Source organism: Phyllopteryx taeniolatus, chromosome 14, assembly GCF_024500385.1.
Source record: "Phyllopteryx taeniolatus isolate TA_2022b chromosome 14, UOR_Ptae_1.2, whole genome shotgun sequence".
In the NCBI taxonomy this organism is placed as follows: Eukaryota; Metazoa; Chordata; class Actinopteri; order Syngnathiformes; family Syngnathidae; genus Phyllopteryx; species Phyllopteryx taeniolatus.
This window is the reverse complement of record NC_084515.1, coordinates 20627411-20652287: the sequence shown is the minus strand read 5'-3', so window position 1 is coordinate 20652287 and position 24877 is coordinate 20627411. Positions and strand designations below refer to the sequence as shown.

At 42.4% G+C, this 24877-nt stretch overlaps 1 protein-coding gene across 6 annotated transcripts; it reads left to right on the top strand.

Annotated features, from left to right (window-relative positions):
• The first annotated feature begins 33 nt into the window (after window positions 1-33).
• On the top strand, window positions 34-23489 carry tfr1a (transferrin receptor 1a). Of its 6 annotated transcripts, none has more exons than XM_061798726.1 (19): window positions 7093-7188; window positions 8958-9136; window positions 12835-12884; window positions 13340-13577; window positions 13932-14130; window positions 14284-14509; window positions 14626-14748; window positions 14860-14955; window positions 15431-15570; window positions 17052-17203; window positions 17299-17418; window positions 18033-18118; window positions 18211-18274; window positions 18416-18483; window positions 19087-19154; window positions 19230-19323; window positions 20293-20514; window positions 21272-21424; window positions 21513-23489. In XM_061798726.1, exons 3-19 carry the CDS (start codon window positions 12852-12854, stop codon window positions 21753-21755), a joined length of 2325 nt encoding a protein of 774 aa, XP_061654710.1. In that variant the 5' UTR covers window positions 7093-7188; window positions 8958-9136; window positions 12835-12851; the 3' UTR covers window positions 21756-23489. The 6 variants fall into 6 exon arrangements, with proteins under 6 accessions (XP_061654708.1, XP_061654709.1, XP_061654710.1 ...); XM_061798729.1 differs by lacking the exon at window positions 7093-7188 and adding an exon at window positions 8260-8453; XM_061798724.1 differs by lacking the exons at window positions 7093-7188; window positions 8958-9136 and adding an exon at window positions 34-73.
• The last annotated feature ends 1388 nt before the right edge of the window (window positions 23490-24877 follow it).

Genomic DNA, 24877 nt, shown 5'->3' with positions numbered 1-24877 from the left:
TAGCTGGAAATCTGCATCTTGTTCACCAGAAATGGAGAAGATTGGAACATGCACTCACTGGCTACTGCATTAGGTATGCCTGCGTAGTCTTATGTGATCTAATTCAAGCGGTCGAAACAAAGTTCTACATTGGTAGTAATGCTCAGTTTTCATTTACGCCATCAGAGAGGTTTTTATTTAACCAGGTTTGGTTCTAGGATCAAACGTTTGGGGTGCTGAGCTCCTGGCCAGGCAAGATAAATTAGACTATTTTGTACATTTTAATGCAATTTCATTCTTGCATATCCGGAGGGGGGGGGGGGGGGGGGGAGTGCTGTACTTTTGTTGTTAAAAAAGTTAAAAATTTTACTTCCACGTTAACGTTCAATAGGCTATGAAGACAGCCAACTCTAAAGAGTGGATTAAGACCATGGATGAGTCTATGACAAGTGCTATATAAATACATTTTGGTTTTGATATAATAATACACAATGGTGCATTTGGCACCAGGACACCCTAGGTCGCAGTTCGATGATCGACTTTGTGGTCATGTCATCGGACTTGCGGCCGCATGTCTTGGACACTCGGGTGAAGAGAGGGGCAGAGCTGTCAACCGATCACTACCTGGTGATGATTTTGCTCCGATGGTGGAGGAAGAGGCCGGTCCGACCTGGCAGGCCCAAACGTATTGTGAGGGTCTGCTGGGAACGTCTGGCAGAATCCCCTGTTAGAAGGAGTTTCAAATCAATCAAATTCAAAGGCTGTGAATTTAAAAATAAGAGCAAGTAAATAATAAGTATTAATAATAAGTATTACATGTTCAAATAAAGTGCTTAACTTCAGAATAATTCTTTGAAAAATACTTCATTTTGATCATATGGGTAGAAGCAAAACCATGCATTGTAAAAAGGCATTATACATAGGTAGAAGGGTTTTGAGGTCAACTTTGGGGGTGCGCATTATACACGAGAAATTACGGTAGGTCTTTATTGAATACATGTAACGGTGAGACACGACAGCCATGACAGAAGCTTTGTCAACGCTTCGTTTGAAAGCAATGCGCAGGATTAGCCAACCGATGGCGCTCTATTTAAGTGTGTCAAATGCTTCAAAGAAGTGAATCATTTGAGGCCATTTTTCTCCAAGTGATTCATTGCTTCAGAAAAGCCTCAGTTCCTCCATCTTTATATGTGCTTCACACATCTTATAGTGTCTTAAAAATTGTCATTTTTGGCAATGTTTTTCACTGGCCCAACAGTGCATCCATCTGCAACAAAAGTCTGTGCAGTAAACATGGACAGTGGCCAAAGGGTACCGGGGGCGCAAATATGCTTTTATTAATATTTTTTATTGCCTCGAGGCAGAAATGTTTGCGTCTACCAATTTTTGTGGTTGACTCAGGCGAGTGAGCTTTTTTTAAAATTTTTATTTATTGATTATTATTTTTTTTTTCTCCACAGCCTTATCTATGGGTTTCATCATTGTAAAAGTAAATTTTCTTGTGTGTAATTGTGCAAATATACTGTACGTAATGTGTTGGGTGGTGAGCGTGTAGGGTTTTAAGATGCATTTAATGTCCTGTGTTCAATGATGGATATGCGCTGAAGAAAATGTAATTTCTTCTTGTCACCTTGAAAAGAAATCCAGCAACACTAACTCCTAGCCCACTAACACATTAGAAAGATACTGTTTTTAAAATTTATTTATGCATGTAGAACATGGAAAGGCGAAAATAAGTCGTTATTAAGGCAGAACATGTCATAGTAGCAGTTTAGCCCTTCATCAGTGGAAGCTATGACATAACCAAAGATGTCACAAGTATCTTGGAACTCTGCCAAGTGCATATGTTTGGCCTCTGTTTTGAGACAGATAGCTAATCATTAGCCTTCAGCACACCCTGAAAAGAGGACCAAACCCCTGGACCTCACCCAGGGAGAGTTGCATCAGCCGATGTACTTCGTCAAAGGTAATAATGGGGTCTGCCACCGACCTACTGGGTGCACGTGACAATACAAATGGTCTCAAGATGAGTTTTTAACTTTATTTCCCCCTCACTGGCATTGCATGAACATCAGTAACTATTCATAGACACACACGCACACATGCTGTAGCTACTGTATATACTTAACTGTACATACATGTATAGTCACTGATGTTCATTAAAATAGTGCATTGTAGAAAAGTTCATTCATTTTAGTACTTTAATTTGAAATAAGTGAAACCCGTGTAGATGCATTAAACACATTTCAGAAGGCCAATTCTTAACTCTATTAAAGAGAATTGATTTTGTGTCATGTTCTAATTTCTTGAGATGGTGCATTTCAGGTTTTCGTTAGCTGTAAACTGTAACCATCAAATGTTGATAAAATAAGTCAGCATATGTCACCCTGCGTGCAGTGAATCTACGTAATGAGTTGTTGACCTACTAATGTTTTTCATGCTATTCAAATGTACACCTGAATATCTGAAAGTTTTACCCAATGTGCCCTACAACAGACTTTGAGAATCAACATATTGAAGCATTGCAGCTTTCCATTCGTCACTTTTTGGCTATTTTCCTCAACTGTCATGTGCCATTAGATTGTTCTGACTCCAGGGTGTGGACGTGATAAAGAGATGCTTTCTGGGATAATGATGCACTTGGGGGAGGTGACACAAAAAGATACTCTTCAAATGAAAAAGGCGGGCTTGAAGGGTATGTGTTGATTTTAGGAGTGTGACAGTTAAGTGTCTTCTTGGCAGTCTTCGTTGAAATGCACAGAGATTGAAGAGAAACCGTTCTTGTAATCTAATGTTTCTAAACGTGATATCATCATGCATGGTTTTTAACTTGTGCATTAAGCCATAATACATCTCCCTTGATCTGTCTGTGGATATGAAGAGAGAGAACAAATCTGTCATGGTCTCAGTTGAAGTCTTAGCCGTGGTTGGTCCGGTTCCTCCTTTGCAGGTGTGCGACAGTTGCGTAGCAGCAGCTGAAGAATCATCATTTGCTCCGGGAGAATGACATTGCACGTTCAGATAAGCCAACTAAGGCCAGCTTAAGTTACGTCGCAATGACTATAACTTTTAAAAAGGTCAGCTGTGAAGCAAGGTCATTGGAGTACTGCAGAAGACCTCCTGTATTTAACCATCCACTTTTGCAGAGCAAGACGTTTTCCGTAGTTTTTGGTAGAAAACGACACGTAGCGATCTGAAAGCCAGTTGCCGTTTCAGATCCAGCCACACAGCAAATGTGGATTCTGGTTTTCAAGATGTAATTAAAAGGTGATCATATCGCGCAAGGTCTTATCTTTCAGCTTCCTTTCATCAGACCTTAGTCTAAGGAAACCATAAAATATTGTCGTTGACCAGGATTTACAACACTGGGAAACAAAATATATTTGCCTACGCATGGTCAGCAAACTCGAGGCGAATCTGATCTCTGTGTTGACATAATCAGTTAAGTGCGTGTATTCAACAAATATACATAGTGTACATATGGGAGACTACAATAGCATCCTCTTTGATAAAGAGTTCATGTCATTCAAACTCATGTTAAATGTCAAGTCAGCAGTCAATATGTACATGTTACAATTACACATCGGTTATTTATAATAAGCTGTATTATTTCTTTAGCTATGAAAATGCTGTGGGCTTTTTATATCAATATTCATAGAAAATTGTTCAACTCTTAAAGAAAAAAAAATCAAAATCAACTGATGTTATACATCACCCAGAAACAAATAATAATTTATGATTCATGCGAAATCATAATAACTCAAATAAAATTGTATCAAGCTGGCTAGCAGACGCTCCAACAAAGATGAACAGAATCGCTCTGATTCCTGCTCCATGCACGTTTGCATGACCGCTTGTTGCTAGGCAGAGTTCACAGGGCTCAGTCAAAATTGCCGTATTATTATTAAGTCATTGTAATTGGCTTGGGTGTGAAGTCTACAGCGGATGTGTACTATTCGCATTCTTCTGCCACATTGGCACTGTTTATGTATTTCCACGCTGGCATGATAGTTACCAATTGTGTGAGAAGCTCATAGCTGCCTGTTAACGTCTAACATTTGACGTGAGTTAACAATTCACCTGCTTAACAGAGCGAAATGTTTTATATTACATGCAGGAGCAAGTAAAGATTACACACAAGACATGCAAATCCTCTCTGACGGCTCGATGGTGGCTTCACATTCCAGGCCTTCGATGTGTAAAACTATAACGACACCTAATTTAGGAATGCAGCTGAACTTTCAAAGCTCGAAATCAAGACTCTAGGGTGGAGGGTGAAACTGTCTGTTGCAAACAGAGAAGGGCAATAAATCTCAATGACATTTTGTCCACTCTTCAGTCAGGCAGGGGAACTGTCGAAAGATTACAGTTAGCTCCAAAAGCGTTTGGACAATGACAGTTGTTAGGGGAAGAAGAGGAAAGCCAGAAAACATCTTGAAAAGCCACCAACGTTCTGCAGCCAGATTCTTGGGACATGCAGATGCAACCAATCCTAACTTGTAACTTGTATCCGAATGACAGGAACAGAGACGTTATGGGAAGGAAAGACACTGCCGGCCCGAGACTTTATGGGGCCCGAAGCAGATTATTATCCTCCATCCATTTTCTTCCCCTTATTGAGGTCAAGTGGCGGGGGCAGCAGCTTTAGCAGGGAAGCCCACACTTGCCTCTCTTCCGGGGGGGGGGGGGGGGGATCCCGAGGCCAGCCGGGAGACGGAGTTCCCCCCGCCGTGTCCTGGGTCGTGCCCAGAACACCTCAACGGGGGAAAAGCTGATCATAGAAATCATGACAAATTCTTCCATTGTCTAAATACTTTGAGACCAAAGTGTATTTGATGGGAGAACTTTACTGGCCACTCTTAAAAAGCGGCGATCATTTCAAGTGACAGCTGTGGGAAAGCGGTTCAAACCTAGGCCGTAGACCACCCAGCTGGGTGACACAAAGTAAAACTTCGGAGCTCGGCACCAAGTGAAAACATCCAATGACCGTGCAATCACGCAACCCCAAGCTTTACTTGGCCTGCAAATGTTTTGGCGAAATCCAAAAAATGTGGAGATGGCAAATAAATACCTAGTGTATGTAAGAAAAGTGTTGACAAAGATGAATTAATAATTGACAATGAGTGGCGTCTGCTTTGCCACTCCCCACCAAACATATCCAATCATAGTGGTGACTGATTTGCCATCCCTGTCTGCAGAATCACAAGCCTGACTCAATATTGGCCCTTTTCTTCACTGTTTGTGTGTCTATGTTGTTTTTCTGCCATCAGTCCTTCTAAAAAAACATTTGACGAGGTCACCAGAACAGAGCGTGTTGATTTCCAAATATTATCCTTAAAGTTACACTGTGACAATAAACATCCTCAATGAAAGGTGCAGATGAAGAGACCTTTGTCTCTCTTTAGTCAAAAGATGACGGAGCGGACAACTTCACTGGAAAAAAGATGAAGAAAAAAAAGTCTACACCTCTTGACTTAGTCAGCAACCCGAAGACCGCGTTCAATATATCTAAACTTCCTCTTCTTCCTTCCCCTAAAGAAGATATTTTCACAGCTGCAGCAAGACTCAACTTTTCCGTGGATTCTGGCTTGCCTGTATTATTTTGGTTCACGTTTCAAGGTGAAGCGCTGTTTGGCCGCTTTGAACCCTTTCAAATTTACCCCAGACGTTTTCAAAAGTAACCTTTTTCAAATGTTTGCCATCATCATATTCTATTTATATGTCAGTTTAGCACACTTTCATAAATTTTTTATTGTCATTGTATTATTCTTCGAGCAAATGATTTGCCTTTTTAAGAGCTCAAACATGCCCGAAAACTCACCAATTTTTGCACACACGTACGTATTTTAGGCTTCCAGAACAAGACTCTCCAAAACTCACTCAGTAACATCTGGTGGAAAGTTAAAAAGAAGTGGGAGCCGAGACCACTCTCTCCAATTGGCACAGAATTGTCTGTGTCAAACATCATTCGGACGATTCACCGTGACAAAATATTTTGCTTTTGCAGTTGGAATTGTCATTGCTTGTCTTCATTGTGTTTGCAGGTCGTAACCATAGAGGCTGCGTTGTGTCCATTTCAACTAAAGCTTTCGACTAAAGTATCGTCTTATTTCCGATGAAAGAAAACAAATTGTTACATTGCGCAAAACAAATCTAAAAGTGGGATTTTTTATTTTTTTTTGGGTTGTAGGGCCCATTGCGAGGAATTCCCACTTCGTGCCACATTCGACATCTTGAGGGTCTGTGATACATTGAGCTCACAATCACTTATTCTAAAGTTTGCATGACGAAAGTGACATTTTAGTGTTTCGAGTCGTTAACTAGCTGCACTCTCGTGATGAGTTTTTGGATGTAATTAAAAATAAAAAGATGTCATCAGCATCAGAAGACTGACTGCTTTAAGTCCGGTCAGAAAGGTGCCAATTAATGAACCCAACCGGGCTCTGAGCGGACGATGCGGTCACGCAGAGCAGAAGAAGCGTCTTGTGTTGACGAGTGAGGCACGCGCCACTGCTGCATTTCTATTCTAACACGGTGAACGTCAGACTTGAGAGAAAAGTGCGGTCAAATCTACACGAAATGACCTTTCTCTTGTAGTACGAGTACGAAACAATGTAGAGGAGGATCAGTATAACCGAAAGATTTTTTTTGTTAATGAAACGGACATTTTTTTTTTTTTTTTTAAACTTTCAATACAATTTTCAGGCAGCACTGAACTAGTGTTAAGCATGCCCCCCCCCCCCCCCCCCCCCCCTCATAGTTCTGAGGTTGCCGGTTTAGATCTTGGCTACGGTCTTCCTGCGTGGAGTTTGCATGTTTTCCCCGTGCTTGCGTGGGACTTTCACTGCACTGCAAAAACTCAGAAACGTACTAAGAATATTTCTTATTTCTATTCAAACTTGACTTGCTTGAAACTTTAAGGCTAAACTTCAAACATGCACCACTTCTGACTAGATGCACATGTGATTACTCTCCCCTCTAAAATGTGTACATTACATACTTTTCTTTCTTTCTTTCTTTCTTTCCCAAATGCAAGCAGGTCTCTCTCTCTTTCTGTCTCGCTCTCCGTCCCTCCCCTCCCACACTGATGGCCGAGCGTAATATAAGCCGCGGCCGGCCGGCTGAAGGACACACGTCCGTCCGGCTAACACGCAACCGTAGCTAGAAAGCAGCAAAAAGTGGAAGATTTGCGCCCTTTTTAAAGACAAGGTAGGATTTGAATGTATGGAGCATATTCAAGCATGAGTGTTGCGCTTTAGGCAAAGAGACCAGTCCAAACGGGGGGCATAAAGTATTACTTTTGCTTGTATTCATATATGTATATGTGTGTACAGTACATTCATATTTGATATTATAATAATTTAATACATTTGAATTATATGTAGTTAATGACTTGCTGCACGTGTTTGTAAAAATGAAAGCGTTGAAAATTGCGACGATTCAAAAACGCTTCACGTTTGAGATGTGAAGCTGAACATTTGGGCTCGAGTCGCCGCATCGCGTTGCCAAAGCAACAAAGGGGAAGCCCACAAATTCGGGTCGCTAGCGGCCCTCGGTGTGACCTTCCGGCTCCGGGGGGAACCGTGTCACTTCCCCTGCGTGTCTGCTGACCTTGCTGAGAGATCAGACGCAGAAGCAAAGCAGGTGTTTCTTCCCTCTGACGAGAACAAAGAGGTCAGAGCATATTGCTCCGATTCTAAAGTCTTTACACTGGCTTCCAGTCAGCTTTAGAATAGATTTGAAAGTTCTGCTACTGGTCTATAAATCCCTAAACGGTTCAGGTCCCAAATACATGAATGAAACGCGAATGGCATATGAATCCAGTCGGGCTACGAAATCGACAGACTCGGTCGGGTCAAATAGTGCACCACAGAGGCCAAAGCAAACGTGGCGAAGCAGCATTTAGCGATTATGCCGCACACAAAGGGAAGAAGTGAGGTCAGCCCCAAGTGTGCACGTTTTAAAGTCCAAATTAAAAACTCTTTCTTTTTCCCATGCTTTCTAGAGCTTTTCCACTTTGAAGTATTTCTTGCACTGTGTATTTTTGAGTTAGTTGTATTTTTTTTCTCTGTTTGTTTAAAATGTTTCTAAGCTGTTTTTTTCTTTGTTTTGAAATGCTTTGAATCACGTAAAGCACATTGAGTCACCTTGTGTACGAAATGCTGAATGTGCTTCGCTTTGCTCAACTTGGCTTTGTGCAGAAGGCGTCTGGGGGGCTTCAGTCGGCGGCCGCGTTGCCACGACAAGCGGCAGGTGAACTTGACAAGTTGTTGTGGCAAAATACGGACACTACGACTGGGCTACGTGTCATGTGGAGCGTTGAGAGCGAAAACAGCCAACTGGAGGAGAATCCGTTCTGATTTGTTCGATTGTCCCGATTGTGTTAACTTGGTCCAAGGTCGGTCTGTAGGCTCGGCCGCGGTTACCGTCTGAGTCCTCTGTCCGCTCATTTGGATTCGGAGCATTCCGAAAAGGTGCGATTTGCCTTCCTCGCTGTATTACGACTTTTTTGTCTTACTTTCTCATGCTTTCCCCCAATGTGCCTCTCGCACGATTGAGTCGTGCACAATGACTTTGGTGCTTCTGTAATTGGCCTTTTTCCTCACCATCTCGTCGCTCCCACGTAACTGGTTGCATTATTTGTTGTTGTTTTTGTTTTTAAATATACAGTGGCACCGCGGTTCACAAACAAATCAGTGTACATACGTGTTATCTGGAAGCCTAATCGTATGATTTAAAAAAAGGAAATAATAGCTCAACATGAGAATTGTGTTTCTGAACTTTGTGCGCAGTTTTGCCCAACAAAAGTTTGTACTATTCGAGCGAAAGCAGCTGATGCGGCCAATGGAGTGACTCTTTCAATGAAGCAATGACCTCGAATTATAGAAAAGTGCAGGACTGAACAAATATCATGCATTCATTTTCATATTCTGTGTTTTTGTTGATTTCTAAAGCGTACTGTTTCTTTTGAACTAAAGGCATTTCCGCAACAGAGACTAGATCCATACATGCCGACCCTTTTGTGTCGTCTGCTACTTGGGGAACCCCTTCTCCGATTGAATGATGAATGGATGACGTTCTGCGCCCGCAGGGACCGCGCCTACACCCACACCATCTGCCCGTCCTGCGGGTGCCATCTGATCCCTCTTCGCAAGCGGTGCAGGTCCTCCCCGAACGCCGCATCTTAGCAGTCTCGGACATATCCGCATACGGGTTATGTCGCTGCCGCGGCCTCACGTCCGGCCTCCGGCACCTCGGCCAAGCCCCTTTTGTCCGGCTCGACCCTAGAAACTGCAATTGACCATTCAAACTCCCTTCAGGGCTTTGCTTGAAGCATCACAGCAACCAACGCTTCGTAGAAACGCAGGTTTTGTTGACAGTTTTCAAAGGGCATCGCTTGCCCTTCTTCTAGTTTGCGGCGCAAGGGCGTGACGCAACCTAGCTTACTATCTCTGATTCACACACGCGTGAGTTGAAAGTTCACTAAACATAGATACAGCGCATGCCTCACGAGACTGAAGCGGCCAGATGGTCGCCTTGTGAATAGCTGGGCTACTCGTGAGACAGTCTCGAAACTCCTTTCTGCCCATTGTTCCAATGTCTTTGTTCTGTTTCGGAGTATATTGGCAACGACAGCAGGCCTGTCAACCGAAAGTGAAAGAACAGCTAATCTGATTAAAGTATTAGCTTGGTTCAAGCGCGGTATGTTTGGCACGTTAAGATTAAAGACATTTCTCTACCCACCTAAGTGACCAATGGGCTTTCTAAAGCAGGTCGTTTTTGTTTCAAGCGCACAGCTTCCAACCGTGCACCGCACTGCAACCATCGCTCCGAATAGGAAAGTCGAGTATTTGTTGAAACGTATTCCCTGTGGTGTATTGAATGGCTTTGTATGAAAAGTCAAGGTTACAGTCAAGGGACTTCTGCGGTTATGTTGGGCCTTGCAATAATCTAAATTTAGCCACGTCACAGCAGGTGAAAATGGTCACGAAGCAGTTGTGTCAATTGCATGTGCAACTTTGACTTGATTTATTATATTACAGTAAAGCACATGTCGATGTTCTGCCCTGGAAAGACGCTGTTAGAGTTGGCAAGACCTGCCCGTCGGCACGGTCACCGCGGCCCCTTGGCATTTGCCCACACAAGCGCTCGTCACGCGATGTCCAGCTTCCAGTCGAGCTCGTAAATTGGTCCACAGAGGTCGTTAAGTCTGTCCGCCGTTTAGCCGGGGAGCGCGCACACCTCTCCGGGCCGATTCCATTCAGCCGCGTCGTGTTTGGAGTGCTTTGTCTCGACCAAAGTTCACGTTCTATGATTCTCACGGCCAAAGATTACTGCGATGTGTTGGAAAAACCTTCCGTCTGTGTTGATAAGTCCAAGGCTGTTGGCCAGGTTTGAGTTTTTCCTCAAGGTCAGACCCAGGGTGTTTGGGGTAATGTCTATTCTACTCACAAAGTCAAAGTTCAGTTGTTGCTTAACCACTGATTTTAGGTCAGGGTGCAAAAAGGTGACAAATGAGCAGATTTGTATTCAAACTATATCAGACCAACGGTTTGGAAAGAGTAGGTCTCTCTCTCTCTCTCTCTCTCTCTCTCTCTCACACACACAGTGAGAGAATGAAACAACAATCGAGTCATCACATTTCGTTACATGACGCTAGGTCACGTGTGGGCAAAATATGGCCCGTGGGCCACATATGGCTCGCTCTGTCCTTTCATTCAGCCCACACGATTGAGGATTCTAGAATATATATTGCATTCATTTAGTTGCTTTTTTTGCATTTATTCATTTAGCTCATTAAATAATTGGTTAATTGATTTATTCTAAACAATGCAATAGAACAGTATGAGCAAAATGTATGTATTTATTTATTTCACACTTTTACATACACTCAACGCATTTGATTTTATTCAATATTTGAAAAATAATATTAGATTTTACATAAACCTTTTTTGGGCCCATCAGTCCAGTTTAAAAAATCCGGTGGCAAAAGTTGGCCCTTGGGCACAAATCCTGCGCCAGGTACATACATTCAGCTCTATTATACAATTGGGATTCATTATACTATTATCACAGCTGCGACATGTTGTGGTTGTCACCTGTATTATTATGACAATTATTTATTCTTAATTGTCATTTTAGATGAATATTCTTCTTGTTGTTCTTCCTGGATCCGGGGGAAAAAAATGGTAATAAAATCGATCCGTTCCAAACTGTCACTATCACAAAATATTGAATGTAAAGGCAATATTTTAAGTACCATCCTTTCCAGCAATCAATTCAAATGTATGATATTAAAATGCTAAAACAGACTTGAGTGCAATTGTGAATAACAATAATTATAATAATGGGTGGGGTTCTATTCAAAGCACAGTCACTGTTTTTTTTTTTTCGAGTTGTTTTTTTTTTGTTCCATCGCCATTGGCCGGATCGAACTCCCAGCTGCTATTGACCAAGTCCAATTCGGATCTTCTGTGACTGTCAATCACGCGTGTTTGTAGCGAGGAGGAGCAGCGAGTCAAGAAGATTCACGCTGCGGCGGACTGACTGATAAGCTAAGCTGCCGCACGATTGTCACTTAATGTTCAAGAATGAGACGTTTGCGATAAAGTCCATCAGTAACGTAATGTTGATTATCGCTCCATCATTAAATCAAAAGTGTTTTCAATGGACTTGTGATGTGAACATTTGACATTTTTTTTTTGGATGATTAGTAATGTTCAAATGTTACTTTAAACATTGCCTGTACAGTCCATGACCGTGAAAGTTTTGTAGATGGGTCACAGTTTTTGGCCTGTGGGAGGAATTATTTCAAATATGATTGAGCTCGTTGGTAAATTTTGTTTTATGCGGACCAAATGTAAGTTCGAGCAGCTGAGCGGAACGGATTGCGGTCGAGCTGCCGCAGTAAATAGTCAAGTTTGTAGTTTGTGGTGAGCTTCCTTGGTTTGTTGTTAGTCTAAATTGTTTTATAAGAAGGCCAGGAGAGAATGTTTCCAGGAGAGAAACACTTGACCTTAGGATCCTCTCTTCTCAGGTGATCACTTACATTCGTTTTGAACTGGGAAAACAAGTATAAATATACTTAAGTGTTCCATTTCAGGTCTTGCTGTTTTGTGAGATTTGAACCTTTCTTTGCGTCGTCTCAAGCGAGCGGGAAGCTGCTTATTGGGTTCGTGTTTCACGCTGGCGTTGGAGTTCCCATGGAGCCTGCGGTGAACAATGTTCCAAACCAGTGTAGTCTTTTTTTTTTTTTTTTTTTTTTTTTTTTTTAAATGCATTTAACTGAAACAACTTGGGCCTTTTTAGTAAGCTGCAAAGGAAGCTGAAAGATGGTTTGGACAGGAGGTTCGGGACTCAAGTAAGTGGGACGCCACGTTATTCCCAAAAATGAAAAAGTAACACATTTTAAGTCAAATTTCATATGATGGAATATCTGAGAATTGTATTTATTTTTTTGACATTAAATGTTAAACCGTGGGTGTCAAAGGTTGGAGCCATAGTCTGGTCCCTCACCTAGCGCTTTGTTGCCTTGGTAACCCTACCAGAGCTCTAAAGCCCCCGACAACTTAAGTTCCCAGGACCATTAGGACGCGCGAAACCCGCCACCGGGAGTTTTGGGTCTTCTGTAGCTTTTCTTAGGAGCCAAGATTCAAATGCTCGTGCCACCGTTGCATTCTCATAAAATGCAGACTCGTATCTCGCGGCATTGAAGGTTTTTTCCCGGTATGCACAAACATATACAGCACTGTATTTGCTTTCCCATTTGTTGTCAATAGTTTTGGTATTATTATTAAAATGGTATCAACTAATCTGTTGCATTGTTTGTTTTTCTTTTTTATTATTATTATTTAGCTTTCCGTCAAGCAACAATGGACCAGGCACGGTCGACAATAACAAAAATTGTGAGTATTTTGACAGTCGTTGTCTGGCGCTTTGGTTCTTGACAAAATAAAATGTCCCAAAAAATTAACTATAGTACTTAAAATAAAGGGATCGAACATTGCGTTTAGACAAATTTGGAGTTGGTTGTAATTTTTGGAGGTTCTGTTGAAATATTCGCAAACACATAGTTTTTCTGTATTGACATTGTGACAGTAAGCTAAAAATGTCTTGCGCAATTACGCTATGTGGCTTACGATATGTTTCGGTGTTAGGTAAAGTGGGACAAATGGTCGTGTGGCTCAAATCAACAGGAAAATCAATCCCCTAAATGTTATTTGTCGTACTGTAAAAAGACGCAACCCTCAATTGATATCCGACTGAAAAGAATCCACTGATATGATAAGTTGTGGTGCTTTGATTGTACCAGTTGTGCTAATCCACCATCTTTTATGTTCTCCTCCTCCTCCTGCTGTAGTTTAATGGAGAACCACATTCATATACACGTTTCAACCTGACCCAAAACATGGAAGGTGACAACAGTCACGTGGAGATGAAGCTTTCGTCCGACATGGATGAAGAAGCTGGTGGGAATGGAGTAGGAGCCCACCTCAATCATAACTCCAACCACAAATCTTACATGACTTCAAAATTTGAACGCACGCCCAAGCACCTTTGCTTTATGGTAGCTACCGTCCTCCTCATCTTCATCATCGGTAAGTTGGCATTGGCATTTTTTTGGGTTGGTTCCTCATGTTAAATTTGGATCGAGCTCCTCGTAGAATAGATTAGTCATTACAATTTACGTACACTATTTCCCAAATGAGAAATAAGCCAGTGTTATTGATGCAGCCTTTTTACAATGAGATATTTGGCTGATTGACTGAAGTGCAATGTGCTGGGTTGGACTGGGTGCACTTTCGCAGCTTCTGAGTGTAAATTATGTGATGTGCACAAAATGGCGAGTTGATTACAAAATAGCCACACCAGGTTGCCTTGTAATTCTATGCTGCAATTTAATAATGGAAATGTCATTGAGTCTTTTTGTCATTTGACACTTCTACTTTCAGGGTACTTGATTGGCTACTTGGTCCATCGCCAAAGAGATTTGGCTCCCAGCTGTGAAGCTTCCGTGCAGTTGTCTGAGGAGCCTGTCGTGCACGAGCCTGTCGTGCACGAGACGGAAGCCGCCCCCGTCATGGCCTGGAATGACGTCAAGAATGCCTTTGCTCAGAAATTGACTGCATCCAACTTCCAAAGTGCCTTCAGGTGTATCTAACACCCCCCCCCCCCCCCCCCCATGACTATGCAATTTATCTATATATATATATATATATGTGTGTGTGTGTGTGTGTATGTATGTATATGTACACAATTCCTTCTTGACTTAACTTTCTAAACTTGTTTTTTTAAATTTCTTAGTGATTTGTCCAGTGAAAGTCATCGGGCTGGTTCCTCAAGTGATGATGCTCTGGCAGACAAGGTGATCAAGAAGTTTCAAGAGTACGGCCTGAAAACCTGGACCGACGAGCACTTCATTAAAGTTCAGGATCGCCCGCTTTCCGGTTCCAACAAAGTTATTTTCAAGAATGGCAGGGAAGAGCGTCCGGGAGGGTTTCTGTCCTATAGTGCCAATGGAAATGTGAAGGTAACCTGGTAACTTTTATTGCAAGTTGTTTTTGTTTGTGGTGAAAAGGAACAACTGCATGTGATTCATACCGAGGCAATAGCAGGAGATGAATGTATTTTGGCCTTTTGCTGCAGGGAGCTGTCCTGTACGCCTACTACGGACAGGAAAGTGACTTTAGAATGCTGCGAGACAGAAACATCAACATGAGTGGCAGAGTTATGTTGATCCGAGCCGGAAAGATCAGCTTTGCTGAAAAGGTGGGCTGGACCTTTCAAAAATATGACTTCCTCCTCCGAAAGCCAAGTTGTGTCTTCTCGTTGCCAATCAACTTCGAGTATGTCATGAATTGCTCTCGTTTGTGTGTCCAGGTGGCCAACGCTGCCAAAATGAAGGCCTCTGCTGTGCTGATCTACCAGGATCCCACGGATTATCCTTCTGAAGGCACCACTCAGCTCTTTGGACATGTGAGTCTGGACTCTGGACACTCCAGAAGATTTTGGGGCTAACGGCAAGCACAGGGGCGACACGGTGGACGACTGCTTAGCACGTCCGCCTCACACGTCTGAGGTTGCCGGTTCAAATCCGGCCTTTCCTGTGTGGAGTTTGCATGTTCTCCCCGTGCCTGCGTGGCTTTTCTCCGGGCACTCCGGTTTCCTCCCACATCCCCGGAACACGCATGCTCGGTTAATTGAAGACTCTAAATTGCCCGTAGACGCGAATAGTTGTTTGTTTCTATGTGCCCTGCGATTGGCTGGCGACCAGTTCGGGGTGTACCCTGCCTCTCGCTCACAGTCAGCTGGGATAGCCGCCAGCATGCCCGCGAACACGCAATCGTGTGAAATGTAAAAAATGAACAGAAGACAACAAAGGTGCATCTGAAGCTGTGTGATTTCCGAAACTCTCTTTCTCTCTCTGTCTGGCTTTCGTTCTTTCTCGCAGGTCCATTTGGGTTCAGGCGATCCCTACACCCCTGGCTTCCCCTCGTTCAATCACACCCAGTTTCCACCTGCCGAGTCTTCAGGTCTACCAAATATCTTGGCTCAAACCATCACCACAAGCACAGCCACCAGCATTATCGCGTAAGGCTTACAAAGCAGTTGACAAAATATAATTAAGGCAGGTAAACATTACTCAAGTTGAGCCGCTTGATTGATGATTAACGAAAACAACTCCAAACTTTTTCCTCCGATGCAAAGGCCACCTTGAAATGCTTAATTTCAATTCATTGAACACGCTCAAACCAATCAACGAGAAATTATACACTATTGTACATTTTAGAGTAGGACTGCACGATATTGGGGGGGAAAAAAATTATTTGTATTTTTTAAACCTGCAATATATATTGGGCTGCAGCTTTTGCCCTACAAACTCAAAAACATGAAGAAAAACTCGTTGCTTTAAAAAGAGGAATTAAAACAAAAAAGCAGGACCTTAGTCCTTAATGTGCAAATAAAAACACACAATACAGTGTGACAGGAACGATGGTGAAAGGACATTGAAAACTTTGCATTGCTCACAGCTCTGGCTGACTATATTAACAAGATAATTTGTCTATTCTTATATTACAAAATAAAATAAATTCCGTAATATCACACTGTGACCATCAAGTGTTTTAACTAAAGCTTTCTGATACAAATAATAATTTTCCCAGTAATCCCTTTTCACAATTATGTACTGTATTACAGAAAGAACACATTCACTCCCATTTACGCAGTGTCCCTGAACGCACCTCGCGTACACACGTAGCTGCTGCTTGCGTGCCTGCCTGCAGTCTTTTCATTCTGAAGAGCGAAACCGGAAATGCAGCAGGTCCAAACACGTCCCTCTGCTGGTCACATTTAATATTACAGTTGATTCACTGTACTGTATATCTCAGTATACCACCATCGCAGCAGACCCTGCAATGTGACTTTTGCGCACACGTACATCGCAATGACGATGCTTGAATAAAATATCGTGCAGCCCTATTTTATAGTTGTTTTTAAAACTGCCACATCACAGCGTCCTGTTCAAGGTGATAAGGCAAATAGGTTTCAGGATTTTTGAGGTGGGCCGTGACCCTCTCTCCCACTGGAATAGATCTGCCCCTGCACTGAGCAGCAGCCAAATCTCATCTCCACTTTGAGAACCAAAATCACAGCAATCTGGAGTAAGATGAGTACTTTTAAAGTGAGGACTTGAGGCTCTCCAATGTGATACTAAATGTTCACAAATTGAACCTTGACACAGCAAAAACTGAGCAGACAAGTTTTTTCAAATTTTTTTCATTAGCCTCCACTTTTTTTGAAACCCTCACTATTCATTTTTTTTTTTTTTTAATAGCTTTGTGGGTCGTGTCAAATCTAATCTTTAGCATGTGTATTCCTTTGTTTAACAAGGTAAAGCAATTAAGAACCGTTTCTCCTTTACAATGCTGACCTGGAGGCCATTTAGGGTTCGGTGTCTTGCGCAAGGACACTTCGCCAGCGGACAGTCAGAGCCGGGATTCGAACCGGGCCGAACTTTGGCGCGCGATGTACAAAGTGCGTAACAAATGTGTGGACTAAATTTGCTCCCCCAGGCAACTGGAGGGTCAGATCGCACCAGAAGAGTGGGGAGATTTCAACAAACTCGGGAGTGAGAATGACGTCGTTACTGTGGAGGTGGAGAACGTTCTCACCGAGAAAAAGATCAACAACGTCTTCGGTGTCATCGAAGGCTTTGTGGATGCAGGTGTCCGTGCAATTTTATTCCCCGAGATAATGCATAAGTAATGTGTTGAAATTTGAACATGAATTGAGTATCTTATCCCTGTGTCTTGCCCATAGATCGATATTTGGTTATCGGTGCCCAGAGGGATGCGTGGGGTCCAGGTTTTGCCGCATCGACCGTTGGCACCGGCGTTCTGCTGGAAATGGCTCGTTCGATCTCAGACATGCTAAGGAAGGGTACGTTGTTTGGGACTGCCGATGTTTACTTGGTGTACTAGCGCTGAAATTCGCCTCGTCCCAATACTACTAGTGACACTCGGTATTGGGGAGGAACTAATTACATGTCACCAGATTAGAATTGTAATCCATTCTATTATTGGGAGAAAATGTGTCATTAAATAACATTAATTAATTAAATAATTTCCACTTTTAGTTACACTTGAAAACTAGCCGCAAAAGCAACTTTTTTTTTTTTTTTTTTTGTCATACCACTTCCTCTTTCCGAAGCCGACGGCTGTGATTGGCCCTCTCTGGTCATGTGCCATTTAGCGTCATATCAAACAAGACATATTTTTCACTTTTTTAGAGGAAGCAACAACACTTTTGATTCATTCATTCAAAATTAACAAAAGTCATCACAGTGTTATCATATGTAATTGGTTATACTACTTTGAGAAATTGAAATAGTTACATTTTCAATAAGGTAACTTGTAATTGTAATCAAGTATGTTTTCAAAGCCATCTCCCCGGCATTGGACAACACCTGTCTTATCTCTTCCTTCTTCTTCTTCTCCTCCTCCTCCTCCTCCTTCTCCTTCTTCTTCTTCTTCTTCTTCTTCTTCTTCGAATAGACGGATTCAAGCCAAGGAGGAGCATTGTGTTTGCTAGTTGGAGCGCTGGAGAATATGGAAGCGTTGGCGCCACCGAGTGGCTGGAGGTGTGAATTGCACGCTAAACCTTTGCTTGGGCAGCAACTCGTCTGCATTCTGCAGTTATCCTCCTATAACTGGATCAACGTCTTGTTTGCAGGGTTATCTTTCTTCCCTGAGCACGAAAGCCTTCTCTTACATCAACCTTGATGGCATTGTAGCAGGTACCATCATTTGATTTTGGATTTTGGGATTTTGGATTTTTCCTTTCAAGCCTTTGATTTGGCTTATGAATATTGACTATTCATTACAAATGCCCAATTGTACATTTTTCTGAATGAATGGATCAATAAACCCCTTTCCAGGTCATAATGGTTTTAAAGTAGCAGCAAGTCCTATGATGTACGGCTTGATTGAACGCACGCTCAAAGAGGTAAATCTTGAATCGCAGTATATTTTAAGGCTGCACTACATGACATTAGGATTGTACATACAGCAATACATACAAAAAATATCAGTTCAGCATTGCATTGCAATTTTTCTTCCTATGACTCAATATCGATTCAGCAAATCTGCTGATTTAAAACAGCATTTTAACAACGGCGCTAGGCATGCTGGGAAATCTTCCATGCTTGTCGTCATCGTGGCGGCTGGCTGTCAGAGGATTTCCCAGCGTGCCAAGCGCCGTTGTATAGTTGTTAAAGTGCTGTTTTAAGTCAGTTCGTCCCCTAATCCCATAAATAGTTGTCATAATGTGAATATTAATGGAGTTTGTGTGTGTTTGTTCCCCCTCAGCAGCTTTTGTCGTGTCTTAACTATTATTTTTCTTTGTTCAAAATTGTCCAAATTTACTCTCAATTATTTGTGTATTTTGACTTCTTACTGAATCGATATCGGAACATTTCAATCAAGATCGAATCGAATTGCAACCCGAGCGAATCGATATTGAATGGCGAGCTGAACAATGGAAAAGGAATCGAATGGTGAGGTTAATAACGATGGCCAGCCCTAATACATACGACTCTTTCCTCCTCAGGTGAGCGTCCAGAATAGGGCGGAGTCCCTCTTTTCTGAATTTGGAAAGGGCAACTGGGAAGCGAACATGTATGTTTGTTTAACATCTAACATCTGTGTCATTTGCAATTTGTTTAACCTTTAGAAATGTTCACGTCTATTTAGGTTGGAGCCTCTGAAGCTGGATAATGCTGCTTATCCTTTCATGGCCTTTTCTGGCATTCCGTCCCTGTCGTTTCGATTCACCTCTGGCAATATAGTAAGTCTCTTCCTGGTGCTTACATGTACATTATTCCCTCATTTGTCCCGGCAATAGGCGAACGCTGCAAAACAGCAAATGATTGTAGTTGGCCCTCTCAGCACGTCGGCGGAGAGGCGACGTGTCTCGGTAAGACACGATCTCTCACACACGATCGTTGTAGCGGCTGCGGTGACTTCAACTTTTCGGCTGGCCTGAGCGCAATGAAAAAAAAACGCCGGCAGGAAATCGAGCTGGCAGCTGTCGACGAGTTCTTTGCAGTTTGTGACCGTGCACGACTGACCAGCGGTCAAGCAGAACAACGGAGACAATATTGACGACGGGGGTTTCCAAATGAAAAGTCGTGTTTGGAGACTAACATTGCGCTTTGTGCATCAACTGTATTTGTTTCCATTCATTTGTTATTGCACTTTGTAATAGCACATTTACTCTGCTAGCCCTTGCTGAAGTAGACATTTGTTTTTGATTCTCTATCATCTTATTTAAAGATTCAAACTGTTACATATTAGTGCAAAAAAAATACACATTTGGATCAATAATCATGATTACAATATTGATCAAAATAATCAGGATTATTATTTTGGCCATAATTGTGCAGCCTTTTAAACGCAAGCCTACAGTAATGCGTAGTAGTATTGTAGACTATGTATATTTTATTCCTCGTTCTACGTTTTGTAATGAATTTTTCTATTGTTTTATTTAGTTTTATTGTTTTAGGCTAGGAAGCATTTATTTTACCACAAAAACATTACAGCATACACGCAAAATCCCACGATATGGCAAATTATGCACCATAAGAATATGGGGGGGGAAAACAAAATAAAACATCTGAAATGGGTGAACCGCACATTAGCGAGGGAACACTGTAAAGTATACTGCACACATGTGAGCGACTATCTGAAATCCAATGCATCCTGTGTGCGATTTGTGGGATCCCGCAAACCTCAAGTCATTGGGCTCCTTCCCTAGGATTATCCATATTTTGGCACATTGCTGGACACACAGGAGAAGCTGATCGCCGTCACGTCCAACCAGCATCTGCAGCTGGCCGAGGCAGCTGCCAAGTTCGCAGGTCACATCGCGCTGAGGCTGGTCCACGACCACCTGCTGCAGATGGACCTGATAAAGTACGACAAGATCATTCGTACTCATGTGGCGCAGATCAACAGGAAGGTCAATACCGTACAGAGGGTAAGTGTCCCTTTTATCACTTTGCTGATTTCTTGTCGCTTCTATAAAGCGTTACCGTTCAGGGGGTTCCCCAATTCCTTGCGCACCTTTGTGTTTCCGACACATGTTTCATGGAGAATATATGGAAACAACCTCATGTCACAGTGTACTTATATTTTTATTGGCTAATTGAGTCTCACTTCCTTTTTTTAAATGCAAATTTGAACTTCCCGAGGTTGGGGAATTTTGTGTGATTTTTGTCCTTTTAAACTTTAAATACATAATGTATAGTGTACTGTTTACATCAAATTGTACATTTTGGCCACTATTGGCCAATTCAAACCCATGAAAACGACATTTTTTAATCTACTGGATTGAATCATACAGTTATAAACCCTCAACATTTTTTTCATGATTTCTGCCAGAGTACATCATTTATCACAAGGGTGCAATTTCACGTAATACTAGTCCGCACCCCCACCACCCCCAAAAAAAGAAGGAAAAAAATGCACTTTTCAGATTGTTTTCCAACCAACACATTTTAAAATGAATGTATACTTAGAACTTAGTTACAAACTTTATGGAGTATAAGAAGCAAAAACATTAAGAATCTTAAAAAAAAAAACAGATTCTGTCAAGCTGAAGGATACATCCATGTTTCAGTGTCGAATAGAGGAGCTTCTTTTATTATTTCATATCGAAACATGGCGGCACGTTGTCTTTGCGAAGGGCGTTCGTTTGTAAAGCTAAGAGAGGCTCGTGCGTGCCATGTGTCCAGATGCAGCCCAATCTGGTCCCCACGTCGGTGCAGTGGTTGATCTCGGCCTCCGGCTCCTACAGTCGAGCCTCTCGGAACCTGATGAAAGACATCCAAAACAGCGACTTGGAAGACATCGAGATGTGCCGCATCTACAATGACCGCATCATGTCGGTAAGACCCGTTGCGCTTCGGCTCCTCGCTTGGGAAAACGCCGCCTTGAAGGAAACTCCTCCATCCTGCGTTCCTTGGCCGTCCGCAGGTGGAGAGGAACTTGCTGTCGGCGTACGTGTCCGCTCGAGAGAGTCCTTTCCGCCACGTCCTGCTGGGCTCCGGTCCGCACACGCTCAAAGGTCTGTCCAACCACCTGGACGCCCTCAGGACAGAAAGCCCGGAAGCTGACGTCGACCGGTTCCGCAACCAGTTTGCCTTGGCGACCTGGACAATTCAGGGTTGTGCCAACGCGTTAGTAGGGGACATGTGGTCCTTTGATAATGAAATCTAAAATATTTTCACCCTGTGGTCTTCCCTCACTCACAGTTTGGGCCAACAACAACACCGGTCCTCATTTAGATGATCATCATCATCACCATCATCATAATCATAATAATAGTAATAACCTCTGACAGGTAAAAACCGCCTCATCTCCCTTAGCCTTTCATTTCATAGCTCGTCATACCCACGCAGTACATTTTCACAGTAGTTTCTCATGTTTTGTTCTGTTGAAAGAACGTTTCAAATGTGTGGTGCTTAATCGAATACATTTGCTGACTTTGGTGCTACTGTAACCGCCTACAAACGCTAATATTACTTGGTGGTATGACCAAAAGATGAAAAATCCATTGTGAGTCACAACACCAGGACTCTCGCAAAACAAATACGGGCGTTCTGCTTCGATCTGCAGGAGTAATGGTTTCGCATTTGTATGAATAGCCCGACCCCAACCCACTCACAGTCCGTTCAAACCTATCAGTAACTATATTTACGTGATCGCTTACTGTGCAGAAATATCCTCATTCATAATTAAGAGGCACAACTAGATTATTATGAATGGCATCTTTGGATATATTTGCCACGGATCACTAACGATAACCCTTGAGAACATGAAACAAATTCATGAAATAACAAACACGGGACAGGCTATTTTACCAGGTGCCACTGAAATTCACGTCTATTTATTGTTATTTATCAGTGACAGGGTTCACTATAAATATTGTTTTCATTGCCTTTTATAGAAAATGTATAATTATCGGGAGCAGTGCCTCCCATAATTATGACAGTTATACTGTCGAAATAAAAGAAAAAAGCAGCATCTGCTAACCAAAAAGCAAAAGTGTACATGCGGCAGCATCCATCGCTGAGCGCGCACACGACTTCGCCGTCAGCAGCGGATGGAAGCTGCTCGTCCAACCTGCCGCTCGCATGTGCACTTCTCGTCCTGCCACCATTACGGAAGCAGCGTAATGCGCAAACCAAGAAGGTAGTTTTTGCCTACCTGTGTGTGTCTGTATCGGAGGCAGTGCCCTCCATATTTCACTGTAGGGGTGGATGTTGATATTCGCGGGGGCAGCGTTCCTCATCATTTTTGTATATCTTAAGTACATGACATCAACAGCACAATCAGATCTTTTGTCTCCTTGTCCGTGTACTTTCTTCCCAAATCAAATGCGCCTGCAGTTTCTGTTCAGTTTTCCCCAAATGTTTTCAGCAATCTTTTCTTTTTTTTTTTTTGTATGAAGGTCTGCATGGCTTAATTGCGCTCTGTTTTTTTCATGGCAACATTTTTCCTTCTTTCAAATCAAACATTGACAGTATGTTGATATATATACAGCAGTGACGTGTGTTTTTCTTCTTCTCCGTTTTCAAGGTTGTAGGATGTTGGTTTTATTCCATTTTTTGTTTTATTCATTTATGTACACGTGTTTGGATGGGGCTTCATGCCTGTTCTGCCGGAATCAAAGTTACTGACGCAAAATGTCACGACACACTTTTACAGTTGTGGTGTTCCTCACACGAGAAGAAGAGAAATGATCCAGATTAATATACACAAAAATTGAAGTAGAGCCAAATTGTGTCATTTTTGGTCTCTAACCTTAAAATGAAGTGATTGCTAAAAAAAAAAAAAAAAAAAGTGTTTTGGAAATCTTTTTTCAAGTAACATACAGTATCTTCCAAATGTATGCAAGTTTCTGTTTTATTTGACATTTCTGTCCTGCAATAAATGATTACATCGCTCCAAGCAGGCTTTTAGCTGTTTCATTTACCCTTGGGGAGCCCCTTATGAAAATGCTGTCCGTGGAAGGACGTTTCCCTGAAGCCCCCTCTGGAGCCAGCTGGAGGTGGGACAAGATGGCGAACGCCTGCTGCCGTCGGGCGGGCGAAAAGGTAACGTGGGTCCCGCGGGGTCACCATCTGTGGGAGCGGCCGAGGAGGTTGGAGCTACAGTGCCGTGAAAAAGTATTGGCCCCCTTCTCAAATTCTGAGATTTTTGCATAGTTTCCCCACTTTAAGAGAATCAGAATCATCTTTATTTGCCAAGTGGGCGCCGAGACTTCAAGAAATATATGCGGTTTAAAGTGACTAGTTGTGCGATCATCTGGGACAATGTCAATTGTGCAAAGGTTTGCAGATACTACTCAGTCGATTGTGCAAATGGTGCAGATACTACTCAGGCACATGAGTGGCCCGTATTGGCCAACAACAACGAGACTACTACAGTGAGTGCACGAGTAATGTATGTATCCCTTTCCACAATGCCACTGCATTTCAGTTCAGCGTCTTAAGCATTCAGGTCAGGTTTTTCTTCTGAATTGTGTGTGGCGCAGCGTGGAACCACTACGCCAGGTGTGTCAAACGCATTTTTGTCGCGGGCCACATTGTAGTCACGGTTTCCCTCAGAGGGCCGTTGACTGTGAAACCGTACAAATGTTTAGTCACCTCATTATTACGTACAAATTGATGGAGACCTAGTTTTGAAATCAGGAGTCAAGGATAATAGTTTGTTCAACTATTGTTCAAGTTACCATAAACCGAAAATGCTTGCAATGTCTCACCGCTACTATTTATCAGAATCAGAATCAGAATCATCTTTATTTGCCAAGTATGTCCAAAACACACAAGGAATTTGTCTCCGGTAGTTGGAGCCGCTCTAGTACAACAGACAGTCAATTTACAGAACACTTTGGAGACATAAAGACATTAACAAAAAACAACAACAAACAACAATTGTGCAAAAAGATGCAGAGTCCTCAGTTCGAATGGCTAATATCGCAATAGTCCGGTGCAATGACCATTGTGCAAAGGGCACTGAGACTTCAAGGAGTGTATGCGGTTTAAAGTGACGAGTAGTGCGATAATCTGGGACAATGGTTGTGCAAATGTTACAGATACTCCTCAATCAGTGTGCAAATGGAGCAGATACTACTCTGGCATGAGTGGCCACTATATGCAAATAGTGCAGCACGGCGAGACAACTACAGTGAGTGCACGAGTAATACATAATACAGAAATGTGACAACGAACTCAAGTCAAAAAATTGCCAGCTTGTTGTAATGGAATTGTAAGTTAGCTGTTCAAGAAGTTGATTGCAAGAGGGAAGAAGCTGTTGGAATGTCTACTAGTTCTAGT